Source organism: Passer montanus, unplaced genomic scaffold (genome assembly GCF_014805655.1).
Source record: "Passer montanus isolate IOZ18808 unplaced genomic scaffold, ASM1480565v1 scaffold10, whole genome shotgun sequence".
NCBI lineage: Eukaryota > Metazoa > Chordata > Aves > Passeriformes > Passeridae > Passer > Passer montanus.
The window spans coordinates 35,555,594-35,580,877 of NW_024356505.1; the positions used below are offsets into that span (position 1 = coordinate 35,555,594).

At 44.6% G+C, this 25,284-nt stretch overlaps 1 protein-coding gene across 1 annotated transcript in view; it reads left to right on the plus strand.

Moving 5' to 3' along the window:
* Positions 1–25,284, plus strand: part of PTPRN2 (protein tyrosine phosphatase receptor type N2) — a 632,217-nt gene that overhangs the window by 513,517 nt on the left and 93,416 nt on the right. Inside the window, exon 13 of the mRNA XM_039710389.1 lies at positions 12,391–12,603. Coding sequence (XP_039566323.1) covers positions 12,391–12,603 — 213 coding nt within the window. The remainder of the gene's footprint in view (positions 1–12,390; positions 12,604–25,284) is intronic.

Consider the following 25,284-nt stretch of genomic DNA (forward strand, 5'->3'; position numbering starts at 1 on the left):
AATTCTAACTTTTCTCAAAACTTTGTATACCAGTTAAAATGCTGTCTCCATCCATTTTCATAGAAGACATTGCTGAATATTCCACAGAGATGGTTGTTCTCTGCAGTCAGAAATGGAAGGTCAGTGCCAAAAGAAACTCAGTGGGACTGTATGAAGCACATAAGAACTTTGTAAACGATCCGCTTCAGAACTTTAAACTATTTATAAAAGCATTTTATTAATTTAAATGTATAATGCAAACAATTTAAAGCTAATAAAAATGTTCTAACATCAGATTGAGGTAGGTTGGAAGTGAATTTGGATCAATATAATGAAGGACAATTTTCTAATGTAATCTATGTTTGTCCTGAGGCTACCAGTATTAGGAGATAAGACAGAAAGAGCAATATCTGTGTCAAAGGCAGAAAAAACACATCTTGATTTCAGATCTCCTTAGGATTTGCAGTACTAGCTACTATTCTGAAAATACTTTTTCGTAGTTAAACTGTACTAGTTTGTTTTCATCTCAGGAAAGAAGAAACAAACAGTCTTTCCATTATGATATTAAAATAGCACTTTAACAAACTAATCTGCTGATGTTACAGTAGAGAAAACTGATACCTCACAGTTCTCTGAATTCTTGGCACATACAGTACTGAGGCATAAAAGGAGTCCAGCATTTCAATGATAGCCACATTTTGTTATAACAAGATCACAGTGTAAAATCATGCATTTCTCATCATGTTTTGCCATTAAACATGTTTTAAGTTGGCATTTTTATAGAAGCTTCTTAACCAGGCTTTCATAATAATAGTATTTAGCCTCATGTTAAAACAGATTTCTATTTTTATCTATATTCTGTGAATGTAAACCTAATCACAATGGAATTAAAGTTTCAATAGTGCTTTTTTTTTTTTGGTGAAATACCAATTTACATAAAGCCTCACTCTGAAAACATTTGCTACTGTGTTCCAGGTGCTATTCTGATTGGTTTTGTTGATTTGTATTTGATTTCTTTAAATGACGGGTGCAGGATTGGGCCCTACAAAGACACTCAAAATGTTCTGTATAAAGGACAGGTTACAAAACACCTGCTGTGACTCCTAAGGTATTTTGAAACTTTGTCTTCAATATTAAGTTTTCCTTTCCGGCTGTTCAAATGTTTGAAGGATAGAATAATTACTGAATTAGGTAGAATTACACTTATTTTTTGATGTAGCTTCTAATAAGACTCCTCTGCCTTGTCCTGTGCTTTATCCCAAGAAAGAGGTGCACCTGCAAATCTCGAAAATATCAGCTTTAATTAAATTGTATATTAAAAATGCAATTTATCCACTGGTCTTGTAATATTTTGTTAGTGGATCAGTAAGCATCACAGGCAAGTGGATCAGAGCAATCTAATAGATTTCGGTTTTTTTAAGTTACCTGAAAAAAATGTAATGCAGTAAAATCTTCATTTGTTTAAAAAGGTCTATAAATTCATCCAGTTTTATCTTACTAATTACCATTATAAGCAATACATTATCAGGATGCCACTTCTACAGGGCTGCATCAGCCCCCTGGAAGACTGAACTGACCTTTTCAGACTGTTGGACCTCACTTCACTAATGGAAACCCCCAAACATTTCTTCATCTCTTTCCTATTTAAAAAAATAAACAGTCAAGAGGGCCAATGTGAACAGAGAAGTAATCAACAGGAAAATTTGCATCTGAGTTTGTTTTGATGAAGCATAGAACTATTTTATTTATTGAAACTGTATTAATGTAATTAAAATAAATGGAAAATGCACTCTTTACTTAATTAATATTTTAAGCTGTCTCTGAAGAATAGTATGCAGCTTGAATTTAGTTATCATTTTTAAACTGCAAGACAGATTAATTAGATTCAAATCTTAGCCAGAATGAAATAATTTTCTTAATAAAGCTAAGAGCTCTAGAATTTACTAGTAGAATGTGTCTGTTGTTGATCTTTACAGATGAGCATGAGAAGGTAAGACATAAAACTCAATGGAGTTTAGTGGTTAAAATTCTGCTAACTCTACTTTTAAATTATGGTCCTAGGTGTTGGTTTTATTTATAAGAAAGGTGTGGTGTTTTCAAGACATGGGAGTTCTGCCTCTTTCTTAATACAAGTATTCCTAAAGTTCAAGTAATTTAAATGCATGTGGTATGGGAAGTTAATATTTGAAAAAATGGTTTGTTCATCAGAGTGAAAGAAATTCAACTTTTATTTCAATATCACATAAACAGAAGATCTATAGAAAATCCTCTACAATATATTTGGATCTGTGTTTAATGAGCAAGGCTCCAAAGGATAACTTATAAACAAAACAACAAATGAAATTAAATGGTGTTTTAGCTTTATCATACATGCTTTAAAAGAATGAAAATCTATTTCATGCTGTGCATTGTGCATGCATTTGCAGAATGAAGTGTCTGAACTTAGAAGTGCAGACAGATCTGTAGTCAGAAATTAAGGCAAAATGGTCAGTGTGGCTTTCTGTGCCCAATTATGAAGAACAGATTTTTAGGGAGTCCTGACAAACAGTGGTAGTTCTCAGGCAAGAGTTTTGTTCTGTGCAAAATGGGAATACATTTCAGCATCATTCTCACTGAAATTGCAAGATTTAGAATATTTTGAGTTTAGGCATAGTTCAAACACAGCTCTTGAATTTGGATGAATGTTAATGTGAATCTTCAAAATATCGGTATTTTTAGATGCGTTAAACCCAAAGAAACTGTCTCAAAGTCATTTATACTTTCAATGTCAACTTTTTTTCTGAGTAAAAGACATGAGACTTTCTAGAAATTTTATAATTAAATGCTGCTGATGACAGGGGTTTTTTTTTCTTTTCCCATTTTTAATTAATTAAATCATATGAGAAAATTTATCACTAAGTCAATTCACAGATATGTGACCAACAGTTTTATAGATACTTTAAAACAGATTTTAAATTTAAAATGAGTCAACAATTGAAAATTATTTCTTCTGTCTCTCAACACCTTCTACATTTTTAATGAACAACACATGAAATAATCTATGTTTAAATAATTTCTCCCTGCGATATAACCCTCACAAATATCTATCATTGCTTCAAAGGTCATATTTAGAATGGGATAAAAGTAATGAAAATTACATAAATGTGAAAAGTTTTTTAAATTTCACCACAAATTCTTCAAAATCTTACTGTTAAAAAAAAAGTGCTTTAACTAGTGTCTTGCTGTCTCTTGACACTTGGCCAGTCAAATTCATGTTCAACCCATTCAGCACCTGAAAAGATCCAATATTTTCCCAGGAAATGTTAATTAATATATTTTAAAGTACTAAATACAAACTATAAAGCTAATGGAAGTATTTATCAGTTTCAGACAGTTCATTAGAAGAATCAATATGCAAACACACGTGTCCTTTTAATGAAATCACTTGGTGGGTTCATTTATCTTTCAACTTAAGCAACGCAGGTTAGTGAGCAGATTATGTATGCTCTGGCTCTTCCAGGGCCAGGAGAATATCAGACAGAGAGGGTCCTCTCAGGATGACAGACTGACAAAGCAATGCTTTCAGACCAAGCAATACAAACATGGCTGAGGAAATGTTTGGAGAAGCCAAATTTGTGTTAATCTGTGGGAATGTGAAGGATTTTGCATGAGCAGCAGCCAGGTGAGGAGTACCTCTCCTGCCTGGAGACCCTTTCAGAAACCGTGGTGATGTAAAGGGCATCTTCCTCGCCCTGGAATGGGAAGGATGGATATGGGGGTGTTAGTGGGGATGAGCCCATGGCACAACCACTCTGCACTTTCAGGACCCGGCAGAACGACGCTGTACTGGGGATGGTGATGACATTTCTGTGCTGTCCTGCAAGTTTAAGTGAAGTGTCGCTCTGGGGCGGGGCGGGGATGCTCTGGGAACTCAGGCGGCCCTTGCCCTTCCTTGGCGCCCCGCACAGCTGCATGTCCCTTACCCAGGTGCCGGCTGCCGAGGGGTACTGGCAGGATGAATACTGTCGAGAGGAAAAGGGGGCAAAGGAATTGCTGCACGGTGGTAATGCGGTGTCTCCGGGACAGCCGCGAGGAGCCGGGAAGGCAAAGCCCGCCGGGGCCGGGCAGGCGACAGTGGCCGGGCCCCACACGGCTGCCGGGCCAGCAGGGGTGGGGGGTACGGGTGGCCTTGCCATGCCATGCCATGCCATGCCATGTCGTCCCATCGCTCACACTGCCTCATCCGCACCGTCCCACCGCGGGGGTCGCTCCGCGGCTGGGGAAGGGGCAGGCGGGCTGGGGGTCCCTGCCGAGGAGAGGTGTGTGCAGCTGCCCGGCTCGGGACAGCTCTGCCCGGCTCGGGACAGCTCTGCCCGGGAGCCACTCGGGCCGGGGCGCAGCGGCCGCGGGGCGTGGGGGCGGGACGGCTGGGGAGGAGAAGGGGAAGGGAAAGGGAAAAGGGAAGAAGAAGGGGAAAGGGAAAGGACTGCCCGCCTCCACGGACAGAGGAGAGCCGGCTCTGCCCTGTCTGCCATCCCCAGCCGCAGTGACAGCGGGAAACAATGGGGACAGGGAAGCGAGAGGGCTGTCCATCGGCGGGGGAAGGAGATCGAGGGGACCTGGCTCCCGCTGCTGCCGCTCCCCGCCGCTCCTGTCCCGCTCCCGCAGCCGGGGCACTTCGTGGGCGGATGCTGGGGGGAAGGAGGGGGTGGCGCAGCGTGTTTGCCGGCGGCATGGGGGAATTTGAGGAGATGGGGAAGGCTGCAGGGTCCGTTTCGTTAGCAGGGTCGGTGCTGCCCCGGGCCCCTGCGCTGGGAGTTACGGGCGCGCAGCGCCGGGCACGGCACGGCCCCGCTCGCCCGCGCCGGCTCTGAGCACTGCCTGTCGCTATTGATCGAACTGCACTTCGTTACTGTCCCGGGGCTGGTCGGAACACACTCCTCCTTCCTAATGTCGTGTAGCATTTGGAGAACGAGGACGAGAGGGGAGAAAGTTTAGATCTTCTTTGCTTGGCAATGTGTATAATCTTTTTTTTTTTTTTTTTTTTTTTTTTTTTTTTTTTTTTTTTTGAGGAAAGTCTTTTCAGGAAGAAGCGTTGTGGGCTTCTTTGCCGTATTGTGATGCAAATGATTTGTAGCTTTTTCTTGCTGTCCTTGTTTGATTTTATTTTTGGCTTTCTGTCATTGTTCTGCCCTCCACTTCCATCTTGCAAGAGAGACACCAAGAAAAAAAAAAGGAAAATAAAAAGAAAAAGATGGGGGAGGGTGCGCGTAAAAAATCAACCAAAAGAAAAAAAAAAAAAACACCCACAAAAAAAAACCGCCCGCACATCCACAACAGAAACCCCAAACAGCTTTTCCAAATGAGTGACACAGCCCGTGTCCATTCATCGCCGCACTCCGGCGAAGGGTTTCTGCACAGCCCAGACCTCCTTAGCCAATTGCTGCCAGCAACATGTGGAGGGGAGGCATCGCTATAGCAACCGGTGGATGGGCCATGTGCGGCAGCCGGCAGGGGCTGCGAGCAGCCCGATATAAGGAGGGCAGCGCCGGGGCGCGCCGGCATCCTCCGCCCGCGCCCCGCGGGGACCACCGGGCCGCCCGGGGCCGCCGCCTGCCCCCGCCGCACCGCGCCGGGAGGCGGCGGCGGGCTGCGAGGGGCGATTGTGCTGGCCGCCGCCTTTGTCTGCGCTGAGGAGGGGCGGGGAGGGTGAGAGGGGGGAAGTTTTGGCACCGGAGGAGGATTGCGAGAGCCCGCCGACCCCTCGCAGAGAGGGGCCCGTCCCGGCACGCCGGCAGCAGGTACATGCGGCGGGGGACGGGGTGGGGGCAGCGCCCGCGTCTCTCGAGGCGGCCCGGCCGGGACTCGGGAGAGCCTTGTGCGCGGCGTGGGGTGCGGGGGCCGGGATGGGGCAGCCGCTGCCGCCGTCCGCGCGGAGCCCCGGCCCCGGGCGGGCACGGCCGAGGGGCCCGGCCCCGCTCCCTGCGAGACGGGGCGGCTGCTCCACCGGCGCTTGCCAGCATAACCGAGAGCTGGCTCGGATGCTGGCACTCGGCTGTAAAGGCGCCTTATCTAATCCTTGAATTATGTGCCTTCAGCATCAGCATTAGATCAGCGCTGGCGCTGCGGCTCGTGTTTCCCTTGCTAGCTGAAGATATTTGATTAAACTCGGCTATCGCTGACCGACCTCTTGGCTCGGGCTCTGACACTCTGTGACTTAGACCTGCCGAGCCCCTCTCTTTCACGGTTTTACTCCGGCTAACAAAGCCTGGGCTGCGGAGGAAAACCTGCTACCTGGTGCGCCCACTCTGCTGCTTTCCCCTAACTGCCCCGGAGTCCTTAGAGACGGGGATCGAAGTTTCTTCACCGTGGTTTCTTCATCGTCTCCGCGCCCTCCTCTTCTTGCTGCCACCTCAGAGGTGCACGGTGCGGCTTCGGACAGGATGGGCCGTGCTCCTCCATCTCCGACTCACCTGCCTCTTCCACAGGCATGGATGTGGCTGTCCGGTTTGCTGAGTTGTGTGTTATCCCTACACTGTCTCAGTGATGCTGTAGGCTTTTGTGCTTTACTCTTTACCTAACTGCTGACTTAAAAAAAATACCCAGATGCTCATTAAAATCTTGAAGCTCATTGAATTTCCTCTTTCACAACCTTATTCCTTCCATGCCACAAACTTCTTCGGGGTGCTTGGACATTCCGGCATTTCAGTATCACCTTGTAGTGGGATTCAGAATAATAGCTCTAATTTCTTGTAACTCTAACCAGAAACTCCACTTCTGTTTGCCTTTAGGAAGCCAGAAGAAAATATCTACCATTGATCAAGGGATCTTTGAACTCAGTGAATTCTTGATTGTATTCAGTCATTGTTCATGGTATTAATCCTACTAAAAGGTATAGAGACGCTCCAGAGTGCTTTGTGGTGTTGAAGGTTGTGGAAAGATCATTGTACCCCTACAGATGAATAGATCTGTGGCTTTTGCAGTGACCTTTCTCAGTGATTTGAATAAGCTGCAGTTCCCAGAAATCCATCTGCCTTTTGTGCTTGTCGATTTGTCTAATCTTTCCGACCCCTAAAAGAAGCAAAAAGTACCTTCCCATCCGATTTCATCCTCCCGAGTAAAAGCATTAAATTGACCTCGTTTCAGGTGATGAACTGACATTTACTGAAAGTGATCCTGGCATCAGGTGAGCTTTCCGGGGAGAGAAGGAGGGGGTGTCTAGCAGCCCTAGAAATCTCTTAGTAACTCCAAAGATAGTATTTAAAACACCAACAAGTAGCCTGGACCAAACAGCTTGGGAGTGCAGTGCTGAACACAAGGGGTGTTACATGCACAAAAGGTGAACATCCCCAGGCCCTCTGCCCCAGCCTAACCTGACTGGGAGCACAGTAGGGGAGGAGGCACAGCTACCAAAACTGAGGGAGATGCTGCTGTCCCTTCTGTTTTGTTTTCTTCCTTTATGAAAGGTAAAAAAATCTTCTCTGTAGCTTTCCTGGGGACAGATTATGGTAGCCAGCCTCCTCCTGACGTAAAGCGTTTCTCTGGTTTTCTAGTAACCTATCAAAACTTAACCAGCAGAGTGGATCAACCTATGTCTCAGATAACCCCTGGGAGAGGAAAATTGCTAGAAGTGAATTTAAGTTTATATTTATATAAATGAGCAGACGTACATGGATGTGTGTATAGACACATATGAACACAGACACACATTATATATATACACACCCACACACATCCCTTTCTTCATGTTTTCTATATAAGGAAATAATACGCATATCCTTTATATTTTCATGTAATGTCAGTGGCTGCAACTGTTAACACAGGATATTCCTTAGAAAACAAACAAACAATGAACCAAAACTTATTTTAGAGAAGTTTATTTTTAAGACTAATGATTTTCTTGTAGAATTCTTTTTTTTCTGCCTAGGTACTTTTTTCCCTCCTTGAATGGCATATTTGCAAGTACAATTTCATCTGCACAGAGGAACAATAGCTTTCAGTTGCACAAAGGATTTCTCCCACCCTGAATCCAAACCACAATGCCTCTTGCTCTGATAATAGCTTCTGAAAAGATTTTGTAATGCACAGAATTAATACATGATTATTTCCGCCTCACTTCTCTCATTTATTAGATTCTATAGTGAATTTCAAATTAAAAATAGCACCTCTTGAGTTTCTTAACGTTCTAATATTTTGAAACAAATCATATTCTGAAGTTCTTCTTTTTTGCCCATATTTACTAAGAAATCTTCATTTTTTTATTATTGTTCAAAACCAGAACTATGTAATATAAATGTAAAAATCGAAACATGCAAAAATTGCAAAAAATTATAATGCTGAGTTGTTTAAAAATTAATTGTAGTGATTTTCTCATTGCTAACTGGAAGAATGGTCAGGTGCAGTAACTGGCAAATTGGGTTTTAAAGCTTTTTAAATTTATGAACCAAAACAAAACCTCAACTTCAGTTGGAGTTTTTGCAAGGACCAGAATCATGCCCTGTGTCCTAAAGTAAATAAAGAAGTGTAATTCTGCTGAGGCATCTGTATGGTGAGCTTCCACATCACTGCATGGGGAGCTCCTCTCTGCTCTTACAAAGACTTTCTCCAACACTTCCAGCATAGGTGTGAGAACTTATTTACATGAAAGCGTACATTAAATATTTACTGACATTTGCCTGGGATTCGTTTGAAATGTCGGCTGTTCTGCTGCATCATGGGATGACACCGCGGAACGGGACGCTGCTCTTTGATTAGAACAGTGATTTGTGACTCCAGTGTTATGGCTGCTCTAGTTAATGACTCACTTTTGGGTGTATATAAAATGTGTTCTGTCGAGGGACTGGGAAAGCCTACATGAGATCAGACCCTAAGAATTTTCTTTCCTCTTAAAAAAGCCACAGACCCTCACAGAAACAGGGTACTTCAAGTAAACACTGTGTGTGTTAGGTGTGCTGTTGTTCTTTGCTTTCTAGCATTTCAGCTAGGTCGGGCTGTTTCAAAGCAAGGATGGATGAACACCTCCAAAGCCTCTCCATTCAGATTCACTTTCTAAGCCTTTCATTTAGGAATTAGTTGTTTTTCCTTCATTGGGACTTCACTGATACTCCACACTTTTCGAAGGAGAAAATCATTCAGAGGAATGTCAATATAGTCTGTTATGTGAAGTTTAAAAAATGCATACTTACATGTAGATGAGTTTAATATTTAATTGCGTGTAATTTATGTGGTCTATTTATTTGTTAAGCCTTGGGTGGGGAGATAATTTGTTTTTCTTGTTATGCAATAGCTATTGTTCCCCTTCCACCCCAGGCACACGCACCATGGCACACGCACCACGGCAGCCCCAACCAGCACAGGGAGAGGTGTTCTGCTTTAAAAGACATCCGACTGTAAATGTCAAATTCATAAATATTTAAACACTTTTCTTTCAATTTCAAGTCAAGGCTGACAGGACGCCTCTAATTAACCCTGGGCTCCGTTTCAGGCTGGGGCCTTATTGCAGGGAAGAATCAGGGGGTTAGGCGAGGTGGGGAAATCTGTGCTCTTGGTTAGAGGCAGCGGGGGCGGCTGGGGGGAGAGGCGGGAGGAGGGAGGGAGCTGGTAACTAACACGTCGGATTAATTTTTACCCGTTTCATAATGTGATGTTTGGTCAGTTATCGAGTAGGATGAAAGGGCAGCGGGTTCCTCCAGCTGCCTTGGGGACAGTGGGGGCTGTGTCCTGATGGGACGTACTCGGGGGACCGGGCCGGGCTACCTTCTGCGGGTCCGGGTGTCCCCAGCCCGGGGTCCAGGGACGCCGCCGGTGCGCGGCCCGGAGCCGGAGCCGGAGCCGGGCGATGGGACTTTGCCTCCGGCCGCAGCCGGGGCTCCTGCGGGACATCAGGGGCATCAGCCGCTGGTCCCTGCCGGGGACGGCTTGGGAGCTGGCCGAGGTGGCCCGGAGCACCAGCCCCCCGCCGGCAGGGAGGGGAGAGCGGAGTCTTGCGAGCCCCGACGGCAGCGGCTCTGGAGCTGCTCCCCGTGAGGCGGGAGGGAGGAAAGGAACGGGAGAAGGGCCGGCAGAGCCCCTCTCCCTTCCCCTTGGGCGGATCCGACGTGGCGGGCGCCGCCGGGCAGCGGGGAGCGGCCTTGGCCCTTGCCCCTTGGCCCCTGCCCTCCATCTCCTCCCAGGGCACGGGGGTCGGGGCAGGCGTGGGCGCCGTTCTCCCAGGAGCTTTGCAAGCCCTCGCTTGCTAGAAGCCCGTCACAAGGGACAGGGCTACACAGACTCCCCCAGGGCAGACGCTTGCCGAGTGTAAGCAGCGCCGAACGCCCCACGGAAGGTTTCTAACTCTTCCCCGTGTTTCAGGCTCCCGAGTGCAGCTGTGCGCTGAGAGTATGTGGGGGGGGCTCTTCGAGCAATTCTTTTGTCAAGGGCAGCCAGCTCCGGGGACGGCAGCCCCGGCTTGCGAGGCAAACTGCCTGGCGAAGTTGGAAGCAACATTTAAAATAGCTCTAACTCCAGTGGGAGAAAGAGCCTGCCGCCCTTTCTCTTCTGCATGTTTACTCGGAGCTTTTGACAGCACTTTGTCAGTATCATTGTCATAGTTTCTCTGGCATAGCCCTTTCCCCGTGTGCTTGGTGCGGCTCTGTCACACGGCATCCGGAGGGAAAAAAAAATCGTTTCAAACCGTGGTAGAGCTAGCAGAGAAGTAAGGCTCAGGAGCAGTGCCCGAAACTGCCCGCCAGCCTCTTCCCCCCCGTCGGTGCCCCTGAGCCCACCCGGGGGCCGAGGCGGCCCGAGCCGCCCGATGAGCGGGGCCGGCCCGCGGGGGAGTCCGGGGCTGCGGGGCTCGTCCCTGCCCGGCTGATGGGGGGCCAAACACCGCGGCGACAAGGATTAAACGTCCCGGGGCGCAGCGCTCGGCGAGGGGGCGCCGGCACTTGGGCGGGAGGCGCCTATTGAGATGCAGATGGCGACCCTTGGCCCCGGGGGGACGGGGCCTTTCAGGGAGATGCTGACGGCGGAGCAGCAGCCCCTTACCCCCGCGGGGCCGAGGCGGCGGGAGCAGCGAGTCCGCGGCGGCTGCCGTCGGTGCTGCCCCGCCCGGTGCGGGCCGAGGGCGCGCTGCCCCCGGGGCAACCGGGGCAGGTGCCCGGCGGGGGCCGCGGGGGCGGCGGCGAGGAGGCGGCCCCGGATCCCCCCGCGGCCGGGGCGGGGGTGCAGCCCCCTCCTCCTGGTGGCTGTTGGGATTTGGAGGAGGGGCCGGCTGCCGTGCAGGGGAGGGGAGGCGAGGCGGCGGGCGCGGCGGTGGCTGCGCGGACGGCACATGGCCGGTGGCCGCGGCGAGCCCCGTGCCCGCCCCCCGCCGCCCCGCCGGGGCGCACGGACCGGCCGTCCTCCTCCGCGCGGCGCATCCGGGCAAGAAAATCCGGGAGTCTGACTGAACCTGCTTTTCCATTAACTCAGCCTCAGCCCCGGCTAATCCGCAGCACTGAAGGCAAGGAGGCTAATTAATGACAAGCTTTTACAGTCAAGACCAGCGATAATTGCTTTGGTGGCCTTTATGATTACAAGATAAAAATGGACCGGGCCTGACATAAGAGCCACTGTGTACACTGCAAGACAGGAGGAAATTAAGAGCTGGCTAGCTGAATACGGAGCAGAAAATTACTAATAGAGGAGAGATAATGAATAGGCCGGCTAGGCATTCATGGGGAAAAATCCATTTTGTTACCACGCGAAATTAGGTGGTGGAAAGGAGTTTGCTAATTGTTCTCGTCTTGTAGCAACCAGGACTGAGGCAGGGGCGTGCTTTTCAATTCATTTCCCTGGTAATTGTGAAAGGGGGAATGCAGGCCAAATGAGTCTTGCTGCAATTTGCGCGCCTGGTCTTTTCATTTTCATGTTGCGTTTTTAATTGTTGCTAATATAGGTTATAATGAAGCTAATGAGGGGAAATTATTGTACAACTTTTTAGCACATGGAGACAAGTGAAATGCACTAGAAGGATTCTCTCCTATTGCTGCAAAAATAATAGTAATCTGGAGGAGTTTGGAACTATCGGGGGTTTTTTTAAGCCGCTTCCCTCTACAACAGACAAAAGGAAGGATCGCCACCTACTTTTTTTTTTCCTGTGTTTTATTTTTCACTAAGAAAAAAAAAACAACACCGGATTTTCCCTTGCTGCGCCCCTCGCAGCCCCCGACCCTCGATGCGCTGCGAGCGGGGCGCTCCGCGGTGCTTGCGCGCATCCCGCGGGTCCGCCTCCGCCTCTCGGTAGTTGAGTGCGAGCCGCCGGAGGGGAGGGCACGGCAGCGGTCCTGTCCCTGCCCCTCTGTTTGCCTCCCTCCCCGGCCCAAAGTTAGGGCTGCCGGGTGTTCCCCCCGACGGGATCCCCCCCTCCGCGACCGCGCAACTCAGGCGCTGCCTCTCTCTCCTTCCCTGCAGAAAAGCAACGTCCCGCCGCTCGCGCAGCGCGGGGAAGAGGCACAGTCGGCGAAATTCCTCCTCCTCACCCTCCTCTCCCTCGCCTGCATCGCCGGGGTCCTGGCGGCGTCGGGGGTCGCCTACTGCCTCCGCCACCGCGCCCACCACCGCCTGAAGGAGAAGCTCTCGGCCCTGGGGGCTGACGCCGGCTCCGATGCGCCCGCTGCGTACCAGGTAAGGACCAAGCTCTCCTCCTCCGGCCCTGCCCCGCTGCCCGGCAGACCCCCGGGGGGGCCCTCCTCGCCTTGGGAGTCGCGGGGGTGGGTTTGTTTCCGACGCTTCCCCCCGCCCCCGTTCCATTCATAGTCCCGCGGATTCGGTGTAGCGGCTTTTTACTACTGGGTATTAATCTTGGCTATTCTGGTAGCTGCTGTAAATTCGTGCCTAATTAGAAACATTAAAAAAAAATCCCAGCCCTTGCCATTGAAATTCTCAGAAAAATAACATTAATATCCATAATCTGTCACCCCTGCCACTATTAATAACGAAAAATCTTTAACATTTATGAGGAATGGATTGCACGGTTATCTGACGATGTCTCTCTTTTTGAGTAATCGACTTCTTCAGGGTCTGATATGAAAAGAGCCTGTGACCCGATCTGTTGCCACCTTCTGCCATTATTCAGATAAAATGAAATCTAATGCTGATAGATGGGAGGTAAACCAGGAGTGGTTCTAGGAGAACAATGATAGCAGATGTGTACCCAGTAATGCTGGAGGACTGCACTCAGCTTCTCAGAAATAAATCAGAAACCTCGAGCTTTCTCTTTCAGTTTCAGAAGTGTTGGGTGGAGAGACACTGCGTTTTCCTGAAGTTTGTTTTAGATCATATGGCACTTATTTCTTGGTGTGTTATTGCTGTGGTAGTGCGTGTGTTATGGTAATCTACCAGACAGCCCTGGTCTGCTACCCAAAAATATTTGGAGTGTGACCAGGAAAAAGAATCTGAGAATGTGTAAACATTGTCTCTGTAGTATCTCTGTCTATTGTGCGCCCATAGGGCCTCGCTGACGGCACTTTTTTGTCAAGTTTTATTTTACTTTCTTGTTCTGCTTAAGATCAGACATTCTGGCCTTTCTGTATCCTGGAGCTGAGATAGATTTAAATTGGCAGCTGAGAGTATTTTGGGAATAAACTCATATTTCCTCGCAAAGTTTGGATCTGTCTGTACCTCTTAGATGTTAAACATGTAATGTATTATTTCCCCAGGCTGGGTCTAGAGAAAGTATAGAATAATAAATATGAATGTTTCTGTAACAATTAGTATCTTCAGGAATGGTTTTGGTTTTCACTTTTAAAGAAATGTTTACTTTTTTTAAAAAAATCATTAGATCACATCTTTGCATTTAATGACTTCCAAAGCAAGACAGAGTGAGAGCAAGAGCATTTCCTGTAGACAAAAAAATGAGTGTACTGTGGGATAAAGTGTGAACAAAACAGCAGTTTTGTTGGCCAGTGAGACTGTGGCCATAAATATTTTTGTTTGATTTTAATAGGTGCTTTGCTGTTGGCTTATTTAAAACACAGAAGCAATAGGTAGGCTTTTTCTTCCATTAATTGTGAATACAGGAATTCTTAATTTTTTTGAAAAGCCCTCCAGGTTCCAAAACCACACTTGAAACTGAATTTCTGATAATTAACAGGACAATCTTCCTACTGACAGCTCTAATTAATAGTATCTGTAATTAAAATCGTGCCCTTCCAGCAGGAAAATTGTTTGAATTTCTTGGAGTGACCTTTTTTGCCATTTCTCCTGGGAGTGTAGTGGTTGATATTGATTTTATAATGAGCTCGGTTTGTTTAATAAGAATCTGTAATCCAGACATTAAATGAAATGTGTGCTTCCTTTTTTTCTTCACAGATTTATATATATTTTAAAATCTTCATATTTAAATCTCAGAATGACATTTTCTGTTTTGAAAACAACAACAGTGCTTCGAGATTGCTGCTCAGTTTTTCAATAGCAAGATTGTATTAATATTCTTTGTTCCTGACCTCTGGGCCCAATCCTAACCACCTGACTTCTTAAACAGTTCCACTGGGTTTTCAGGAGAACTGTACTCATGAGTGGGAGGAAAAATGTTTTTCCTTAAAAACAAAGGTTTCTAAGAGCTTGGCTCTCCACCCATGGAAGTAAATGGGAATTCTGCCATTTGTTTCAATGGCAGCAGTAGGAAGCCCTAGTATGGGCAGACAAAATGCTCAGGCAGTTTTGATGCTGCTAAGTAGCATTTTATCAAAATGAATTGCTGTGCCTGGGTCTGTATATAATAAACTATTCACAAGGATTTGAAGAGAAATAGGATTGAGCCCTGTTCACATTGTCAGAATCACCTTACGTTGAGCTGTGTTAAGTGTAATGGATATCTGGTGTGATGCATGTTTTGGATAACATCAATTAGGTCTCAGAAGGGCATCTGCTATCTTTTTCCTCATCTTCTCATGATACTTGTAGGGGAATAACGTAACCTGCATTAATATGGGGGTAGGAAAGAGGCAGGCAGCTTTCAAAACTGTACCTACTTGGTTCTCCTTTTATATGTTTCCCAAGTAGCCACTCAGTTAACTCGATGTTTTTTAAAAATATGAAATATATCAGGGCTGCTGCCACTAGGCTTTGAAGCATGGTACTCCAATGTGTTGCTGCTTACAGCTGACATGCCAATTCGGATTTTTTTTTTTATTTGAAGGGGAAGAAATTGGTTGGTATAAAAGGGCCTGGTGGCCCAGTGTGATTCAGAGAGAACACAGAAATATCACTTCGATTCACATGCTTCTCAAAATGTCAGTTGTTTATATCTTCACATAAACAAGACTGACCTAAATTTTCAGCATTTAGTAGAAGCATTTTTCATCCTAACCCAGTTTAGCCAGGGGAGTTCATTCAGGGTTTTACTCCTTCCTTACTTATCCTGTGAACTTGGAAGTTTTTTCCCATGGCTGTTTATTGGCAGGGCTTGGGGGGGTTTTTTCCTTCCCTTTCTGGTTTGTGCAGTGAAATGCCATCTTGAGTAGGGGAAAACAGACAAACCATATTATCAGGGAAATAGCAGGTTGGCTGCTGAGTCTCCCCCCATACTGGAGGCGTAGCACTTGTCAAGTAACATCACCCTCCCTCAGGCACGAGCACTCCTTACACTTAGCTACTAACACAAGTCTTTCTTGTGTAACTGTGTGAAGAAGGCAGGACAACCAGTACTGGATGAAAGTTGAAGCAGGCAAATTAAATTGCTGCAGTGCTCCTGATAAGCTGCCAAACCTGGTTATTCAGGTGTTGGGGTGAGGCAAGCAGCTGGCCCTCAAAGTGTTGAGGTAGAGAAACCCTATGGAAGGACTAAGTAACAGGAGGAAGGATAGATACACAATTGAAACTTCATTTATCTTTGAATCACTAAACAACCAAATTACAGGCTGGTTTAATTAGACAGTAGCTGAGGAGCTTTTCAAAATTAATGGAAATAGTGTGTCTTGTAAAATGTTGCGTTTTATCCATAAAGGCGGACAGTTTTTGTGTCTCTCCCAAGCACATCTCCTGTCCTTTCAAAGCACACGTGTAATGATTAGATAAGTCAGCGTTAGCATTCAGGGATGACTAAAAAGAGGCTCTTGGTGCCTCTGCGGAGCCCCGCGCATGCGCGCACCTGCACCCCTGCTTTTAATTGTTGCTGCCATTGCTTTGATCTTCTTTGAAAAGCAAGTTTAGCATTCTGCAAGCCCACTCTCTGGTCCAGGAGATTAGGGCAGAAGCGTTTTAGGAATTTTCAGCAGACACTCTTTGATTTATTTCACAACACTGAGCAGATTTTCTTCATGCACTTTGAAGACTTCAGAACATAACCCAGAGAAAAACGGGCATTCAGGCATCAGGAGCAGGCAGCAAACAGGGCCACTAAGTGCACATCTTACTTGTCACCGCTCCCATTAGCGAGCAATTTATTAATGTAATGAGTGTGTGTAGTGACTGCTACGATTTCGGGATGCTCTGTTTGATTCAGGGTGATGTATTTGTGAATCCAGCTGAACCCTGGCTTTTGACCCCTGTGTGGGGAGCGCTGGGGTGTGCATGTTAAACCATCAGCATATTTTATACTTTGCGCTGCAGAACTTTCCTATGAGCATGGTCTTCTGCATCACTGATAATGCTCAGCAAAACCTTGCCCATAATGGAATTAAAAGGCAAAAGTTAAAATGCTCTGAAGCTGGCTTCAGCAAGCTTGCCTTTTAATATTTTATGTCAATAACATTCTTTTTAATTTTCCTTCATCTCAGCCAAAAGAACTTCCTTTGAAAAGTGAGGGGGAAGAGACCAAACAGTTTACAATGAAGTTCTTTCTTAAACTGCCTGAAGTACTCAAGGTTACATGCAGATGGATTACATCATCAGCTGTTTTAAAAACTTGTCCAATTAACTTGATTTGGCAGGCATATAATTGTAAATTATATGTTAAATTCTACATTATTACATGTATTGTATTATGTATAAATTATATATTCCTTTGTCAAATACAGTCTTATTAATTACATTATCCTGCTGGATTCAAAGCCCCTAAGAACTTCTCTGTGCTCTTACCAATTTGATCCTGCTGGTATTTTTTATTAGAGATGTTAAGAACACACTATTTGCAAAAATTACAATAAATATTTTGCTGCAAATATTTTAAAAGGCTCAAACTGAATGAATCTGCTGGAAACAAACTCTCTACTTAACCATCATGCATGGTTTGTGTGTTTAAATACAGATAACTCATTACCTCTAATATAACTTAATATTTTACGCTCTAGACTGAATTTCAAAAGCAAATTTGTTATTATAAATTAGACCTTAATGTTATAGTAATACTGTATATCAACTCCTTAGAAACTGGAATTTTGTGGACTAATTGAAATGGGGGGGAGGGGGAAAGGGAAATTTTTCTGTTCTTACTTATCAAGTTGTCAGTAATATTCCAATTAACATCACCCTTAGTACCAAGGAAAGCTGGTAAACTGGGGATAATTTGTACCATGAAGTATTACTTCCACCTTTATAAAACTCCATTTTCAAGAACCCTCCTACACTTAAGCACAAAAGAGATCACTGAGGATGAGGTTATTCAGTACATGAGTATTTAGTAAACATTTCAGAAGGAATACATTTTGTAAGGATTTTGGATAGATAAAAATTTTGCCTTAAGGCAGAATGCTGTGAAGGGCTTGCTTGTGTTCTCTTCTGGGAAAACAAAGGGCATAATGCATTTTTAATATTTTCTTTTCCTGTGTCCTTATTTAAAGAGGCAAAAAGAGATCATCTCATGACTATGTAAAGCTACAGAACAAGCTGTAATTGTTGTGATAAAGCATATATGGCGGGGTATATGAGTTAGAAAAGTTGTTCTTGTCCATTTAAGTCTGCCTATTGCGTATTATGTGAACAATTTTGTCTCTCTTTGATTGGCATTTTGTCTCAGAATAAATTCTCAGGAATCTGCAGATACTTTTATGTACAGTAGTTACATAAACCACTGTACTTTAAGGTGAGACAGTTTTCACAGTGTACAAAATATGTGTGACTACACAGAATTCACAGCAGTCACACATAGCAGTTCTGGGAGAGGAGAAGAAGAGGGGAGTGTTTCAAGGTGATTAGAAGAAGAGCTTGTCTTATGTTTAAACAGTTTCTTGAAGTCAGACAAGTCAAAGCAGAATGAAGCAAAACAGGATGTGTACAAATCTGGATTTAACTTTTGGTCAATTTTTTGTCTGATTAGTGTTCAGAGCTGTCCTCCATTCCTGTGGTGCAGTGGACTCTGCTTTTCACCAACCTTGCTTCCTGTGGTAGCCATAAAATTGAGTTAAATGGTAGCAGTATTCAAAATAGCATTCCAAAATACTGTATGAATTTATAAATCAGCAGAAAATTATCAAAATTGCTTGGTTAATAAATCAAGATACAAAAAAATAGGGGTGTATTTGCTAACACAGCATTTAAAATCAACTTCAAAATAGTGCTCAATGAGAAATGCCCATCTTAAGGGCTGGAGCTTGATGGCAGAGTTTTCAGAGGGCACTTCTGGAAGTCTTTATTTGAGCCTGTGGTGTGTCTCAAGGAGCAGGGTTCTCCTGTCACCTCCTGTCCATGCTCTGCCCCTCTGCTCCAGCACACCCAGCCCGGCCGAGGGGCAGCCCTGGGGGAAGGCCACAGCAAAGGGACTTGCTGGGCTTGTTACTGATGGCTCTCCTGCAGCCTTTTCCTGTCTACATGAATAACTTCTGTGAATTACCCGGTGCTGGAGAAATGGACTAGCCCTTAAGTGGACTAGCTGCAGCAGCGGCAGTGCAGAAACACCTTGGAGTAAAATGTTCCTTACATTAGAACAAGCAGGTGACAAAAAGGGCTTTTTGCAGGTGTGGAATGAAAATGAGCATATATGCAAGTCCTGGAGTGCTTGGATGAGAAGGTGCCATGCAGGTCTACATTTTCATTAAAAAACTATCTTTTTTCAAGTAGTTGTCCATTTTTCTGCGTAAGACTCATTCAAAGTGGCAGAGAAAAGGTGATGGTGACCCTCTCCTGTTAGCCAACTTTGTTTATTTTTCAAAAGTACAATGTTTGAGCTTGGCATTTAGTGAAACAAGGACAGATGTGCCCCAGGCATCCCGCAGTATAATTTCTGTGTATCTAGGACGTAAGAAAATGCTAAGTAAAAATAGTAGGAGGCAAAATTAAGTTAGTGACTCATTTTAATTACTGGGAAATCCAGAGTCCTTACCCAAACAGGCATTTCTTAGAAAATGTGCTGGAGGTGCCCTGGACTTGCAGGCTGCATCTCGCCTGGTAAATTAAACCAGTAAATATTTTGAATGGTCCTGGCACCATTTCAGGTCATGCCACCCAACTTTCCCCAGTTTCTTAGCAGAGTAAGCACAAACAAAGAAAAATTCACTCAACAGACAGTTTTATTAATAATTTGGCTGTAGCCACCTTGTTTTAGAGGGTGAGAATTCCTTTTGCTTTATCTGCCCTGACTTCCTGTCCTGGACCACCAAGGATTGTATTCCCAAGGATCCAGCTCCTGAGCATTCTGCTCCTGCTTCTGAGCTCCTTTCACCCATCCCTGTGGTGCCACAGGCTGTTTGCCAGCTGAGCGTGGGCTGGTTCTGGATAAGTACAATGGATTGCCTCCCCCTGGTAAATTGATTATATCCCAGAGCCTGTATGTTATAAAGAAGCCAAAGATAACCACAGCCTTGCCTAATGGGCTGGAGAGTATTTGATTTGGAGTCCCAGGCCGTACATCATCTCAAGTGTCCCGATTTCTTTCTGGAATAACTATACTGTCTTCAATGGCTTTTTTTTTTTTCCCCATGTAATGTAGAGGATAATCAGACCTGTCTTTCCTACACACTTCTACCCTTTTTTCTGTTTTAGGATTTTCCTTTTTTCTTTTGCAGCATCTCTGTTATCATGTTTCAGATTTGACACATTCTTCTATTGTATGTTCTCTGAATGCTCAGCAGCTAACGCTGCAATCTGGCTTGCTGATCCTTTCATTTTCCTCCAGAGTGCTGCACTAGAAGGAAAAAAAAAATACATTTTTAGAAGTTTTTAACTGGAAAGTTTTGGGGTTTTTTTTGCAGGATAAATCTTATACCATGGCCTCTGAAAGGGAGTAGAAATAATTTTGTGTAAATAAGGAACTGTGGTAGATGATGTTTGTCAGTTCTTGTAGGACCATGCTGGTTGAGAGCAGGAACAGGTTGCAGTTTATTCTCTGAAGTCTGTAAGATATAGAAAAGCATCCTTCCTACTGCTTTCTTCTTGGTACATCTGTTCCTCCTGCACACCAGTCTCACAGGGTGGGCAGGTGAAGGGAACGTTCTTTCCTTTCTCCTTCTCCACGCGTGCAGGGAAGCTGTGCTGTGCTTGGCCCTGTAGGCAGAGCAGGGCTGTCTCCTGCCCAAACCACCAACATCCTACATCTAATGTCTCTGTCCCTCCTGCACTGTGTGTTTGTGCTTTGCCTTTGGGCTGACTGCAGCCACCTGAGGTTTTACCCTGGCAAGCCTTGGCTGCTTTGTAGGACAGATGAACAAAAGTCACTCTCAAATCCTCCACTTTCCTCTGCCTGTAGCCCTGTAGGGACTCTTGTAGGGATGTTGCCAAGTGGAATATTCAGAGTGGACTGATAGTTTTTCTTGTTCTATTGTGATATAAGCCATAAGACAAGTTTGGGTAGAGCAGGCTGGAGCTCTTCTAGGGCTGTGCTGCTTCAGTCTTCCTAAGGGCACAAGTGAGGGGTGTCATCCCAAACAGCCTCGTGAGTGTCTGTGACATGTGAGGACAAGGAGGTCCATGGAAGGCCTGTGTGTTGAGCTACAAGTCAGACATTGAGGATGTGATTTGTATTGGCTGGACAAGAGCCCCAATTTCTTTTCTCTCAACAGAGAAAAAGCTCCGGCTCCAGGGATGGGGGCCTTCTATCCAAGATATTTTTTTTTCTCTTGTAATTTTGTGCACAGCAGAGACCTAAATTCTTTCTAGTGGTTTAAAGAACTGTAAAAGACAATCAGTGATTTAATGCATGCCAGCAAGGCATGATAAAGGACTGAGACAGCTCACTTGACTTCTTTTTTCTGCATGGTTTTTTTTTTTTTTTTTTTTTTTTTTTTTTTGTTGTTGTTTTTTTTTTTGCAGTGACGTGTTCTAAGCTCTAATAGCATCAGTGTTGCCTCTGTACTTTAATTCAGTTGGGGAATTCCTGCAGCTCTTCCCATTCCAGTTCAGGTTTGCAGTTTCAGTTTTCATCACTTGTATTCTTAGCAAACAACCAAACCAAGACTGAAGAAGGGAGACTGTAAAAGGATGTTCCTAAAAGTTAAATCCCTCAAAGAAACAGAATTAATTTGGAGGGTGAGAGACAATAGCTTTTGAATAGGAGAAAATCAAATTTAGTGGAATTGGCTTATCCAAAGGAGAAAATCCGTGAGGTTTTCTCTAGCTTTGTTGATCAGTTTCTGTACTTCTTGCTAAAGACAAACGAGTGATGTTTTATTGATGGTTGTTTGGGATGACTGCATTTTGAACAAGCACAGGTTTTGACCAGGGCAATAGTTTTTTTTAAATTTTAATCTTTCATACAGATAAAACCCTGTTGAATTTCAGTGCAGTTTTTATTTTTCTGTTTTCTTGTCTAGCTGACATATTTGCAGGCTTCTTGATGATTGCAGTTTTTTCCTTTTATATAGGGTGGCTGTTGTTTTGCAGAACCATGTTCTGGCAGCTACTCAAGAGATCTCAGAAAGGGCTGATCTTGCTTTCCAAAGTGAGAACAGCTCAACATTATCCTGATAAAACTCACTTTTGATATTGGGATTATATGCTTAGCTTGGCTGATTAAAATCACTCTTTTTCTCCTCATCAAGTGTTGCCTGGCTTGGGGAGCCATGCAGTCCCTGCAGGTTGGAAGGCTTGTCCTTGGTCCCACTGACAGCAGCAGAGGTTTGAAGCAGGCTGCACTAGAGCCCTAAGAACCTAAACCCTAAACAAAACCCATTTTCTGGTACTGCTGCTCTCAACACCCCCCTGGTCTTCAGAAGTGTATTGGGGAGAATATTCCCGTGTTGGAGACATACTGATCTTCCTCACTGCTAAGAAAAGAACAAGGGAAAGATGAAAAGGTAAAATCCGCTGTGTTGGTGCCTTTCTGACAGCATGGGGAAAAGAAACTTGGATTTTACCTTTTTTAATCTTTCAACTGGAGTTCATTCCGGCTTTCTGGGAAAGAAAAATGCCTCGAATGGAGTGATTTGCTGGAAGAGGTTTTGCTGCAGTGGCTCACAGCACAAGGTGCCAGTGGCTGGCTATTTACATCAAATAGAAGGAGAAATGTGATGGAACTGAATATATTTTTGGAAGCAAAACAATGTACACATATAAATTTATCTTTTATAGAGAAATTATGTCATACATCTCCCTCTGTACTGTGTGGTAAAAATATGTATAGTAACATGGGAATTTGAGCATGTAAATTCTGTGTATTGTGACCCCCAAGAACAAACTAAAGAACTGCAGCTCCTAGTTAACCTCACTGGAAAGCACTTGGATGTGAAGTTAAAACATACATAAGGGTTGCCTAGCAAGCTGTTCCAAATTTTACCTTCTTTTTGGAGGTCTGATTCAACTCAATTGCTCTGCAGGCATTGTTAACTAAGAATTCTGTTTGCTTCTTTGAGGGCTTTAGAAGTTAATTAAGTATAAATCAATGCTCAAGGCTTCTGTGAGTGCTGGTCACTCCATTGCCAAAGGGACAATGCAGAAATGGAGGGAGCAAGGAAAAGGTTACAAGAATGATTAAGGGCATGGAAAATTCATATGAAGAGAGATTGAAAAGACAGATGATTTCTTCTAAAACAGTAACAAGAAGTAGTATAGAAAAGAAAAAAATATATAAAATGAGAAACTGAAGAAAGCGTGAAACTTTTATTCTGTCTTTGGCCACCAGGACAAAGATTTTCAGTATATTAAGTATGTAAAATGAAAGACTAATAGAAAAAAAGCTATCAGCAGAATACAACTGCAGCAAGCAACACTTTCTGCAGAAGGTTGTTGAAGTTGTTAGCAGGAATCTCAAAAACCAAAGGAGCCACATGAGAAAAAAAAATTCTGTGATAAAAGAGCTAATAATGTTTTAGCAGATACCTGCAGCTTCATGCCCCAGGTCTTAAAATAATCCAAATATGAGTGTGATCATTTAAGAAATGGACCTACTTAGAACTTGTCCTCCTGTGCTGCTCCCGTGCATCTTACAGACAAACTGGTGCTTGGTGGAGAGGTCCAAGGGAGAGTAGTGACCCCTGTGCTTGCAGAGAAATGGACCTACTTAGAACTTGTCCTGTGCTGCTCCCGTGCATCTTACAGACAAACTGGTGCTTGGTGGAGAGGTCCAAGGGAGAGTAGTGACCCCTGTGCTTGCATGGGTTGGGAAAAGAAAATGCAGGAACCTCAGTAGTGACCAGGGAAGTCCTTTTATTTGAATGAACACACCCATTAACCCCTTGCTGCTGCTGCAGGGTGTTTAGTGGAACTGGTGCCATGGGACAGGTCAGGGACAGTGGAGAGAGCTGCAGGTCTCTCCTGGCCAGGCACTCTCAGGGCACAGCCCTGATCCAGCTGAGAGCACAGCTGTGCAGAGAGATGTGGGAGAGCCCAAGAAAAATGGTGCAGTTTTGCTGCTGTTGCTGTCCTCTCCAAGATATGAAGTCTCTCTGCATCTCTGACCATCAGTACCAAGTATTAAATCCCTGTTAATTTGTCCAGCATCTCCTATGACACTAATACAGTGAAAGTGTAGAAATATTGACCATTTTTTAATCCTTGAAGACTTTTGTGATGTGTAATAGAAAGAATGTCTGTACTCAGAGACATGAGGAAACTCATACATCTTATTTGTTCCCATAGTTTAACAGGGTTTCTCTGTATTACCTAAGATTTGTCTCTTAATAACCTACTCTGACTTAGTAGCAACTTTGCTCTTTATAAATCCTTTTTTAACACTTGTGCACTAAATTTGCATTTGGTCTTCCCAGCAGAGCTGATGAAGGATTTAATTATTTTTTTTTCAGTGGAGAGTGGGTGAAAAGCAGTGAGTTTAGTTTTCAAATCAGGAGAGGGTAATGACTGGCAATTCTGGCTGTCATGATAGATGATGTTATAAAAAAAAAGCTGTGTCACTGATGGCCATCTTTGGTAAATACTTCCTTTATCCTTGCATCACCTCTGGTGCATGTCTGCCTTTTGTGGAGAAAAAAAGAAAGTATTTGGGGTTTTTAGAAGTTTTAGGATTTCTTTTCCCATTTCTCTGACTGCTTTTAGAAACTCTGTTACCATGAATGCAGTTACACAGATTTAGGGAGAAGCAATACTAGTCTTTGCAGTGGGGCAGAATAACACTTTTAGGTATAAACTAGTGGCTATTTTGTTTCTCTCCAGGCTGGAAGTGCTCACTGAGTCTTGCTGGCTGCTGAGAATTCTTATTTCTAGCAGAAATGATCTTCCTTTTTCAGTCCTGCAGGGCAATAAAATAGTGGACTACACAGCCTTAATGTATAGCTTTCCTGAGAAACTACAGCTGTCTTGGGACTGCGTTTTTTGCCTACTTTGAGCCCCAGGCAGCTATAAATGCTGGCAGTGAAAAAGGAAACATTTGTGGCAGTTATCTTTAAGAGCACTGGCATCTGCTGGAAGCTGGTCAGGCTTTGGGTGGGTTAGACAAAGTCAAAATACATGATGGATTTACATGTGGTTCTGCATGGCCTTTCAGGTTAATTCAATTGTTGCTATGGTTTATTGGTAACCCATACTGTGCTGTGTGGCTCTCTCTGTGCTATGCTAGTGGGGTTTTTTCTGTGCCAATTCATATTAAGGAGCAGCTGTGCCCTCATGAGCATGTATTAGAGTTAGTTAAGATGAACAAAACATGGCAAAGGTGAAGTTTGTTTTACGTGTTATTTTTTTTTATTTCTCTGGTTACTCCTTTAAGAAATCTTTCCTCTTGCAGCTTCATACTTGCCATATTCTCATATACTTGTAAAACATTATATCCAGGCACAGCTGAAATGTGGGAAATGCAGTTTAGAAACCAGCAGTGGTTGAAACCACTTTTTTTGTGACAGGTAGGTCAGTGTGATACCATCGCTTCCAGAATTGCAGTTGTCTGAGCTGCAAGGCCAGTAAAACTCTGACATTGTCAGGAACAACCTGAGAAGAAAAATTGGGTGCTTTTACACCGGTAGATCTCAGGTGACTTCAGGTACACAGTTTGCAGATATAACCTGTTCAAAACAGGCACTGATTTCCTTGGAGTCATCCAGGTAGATC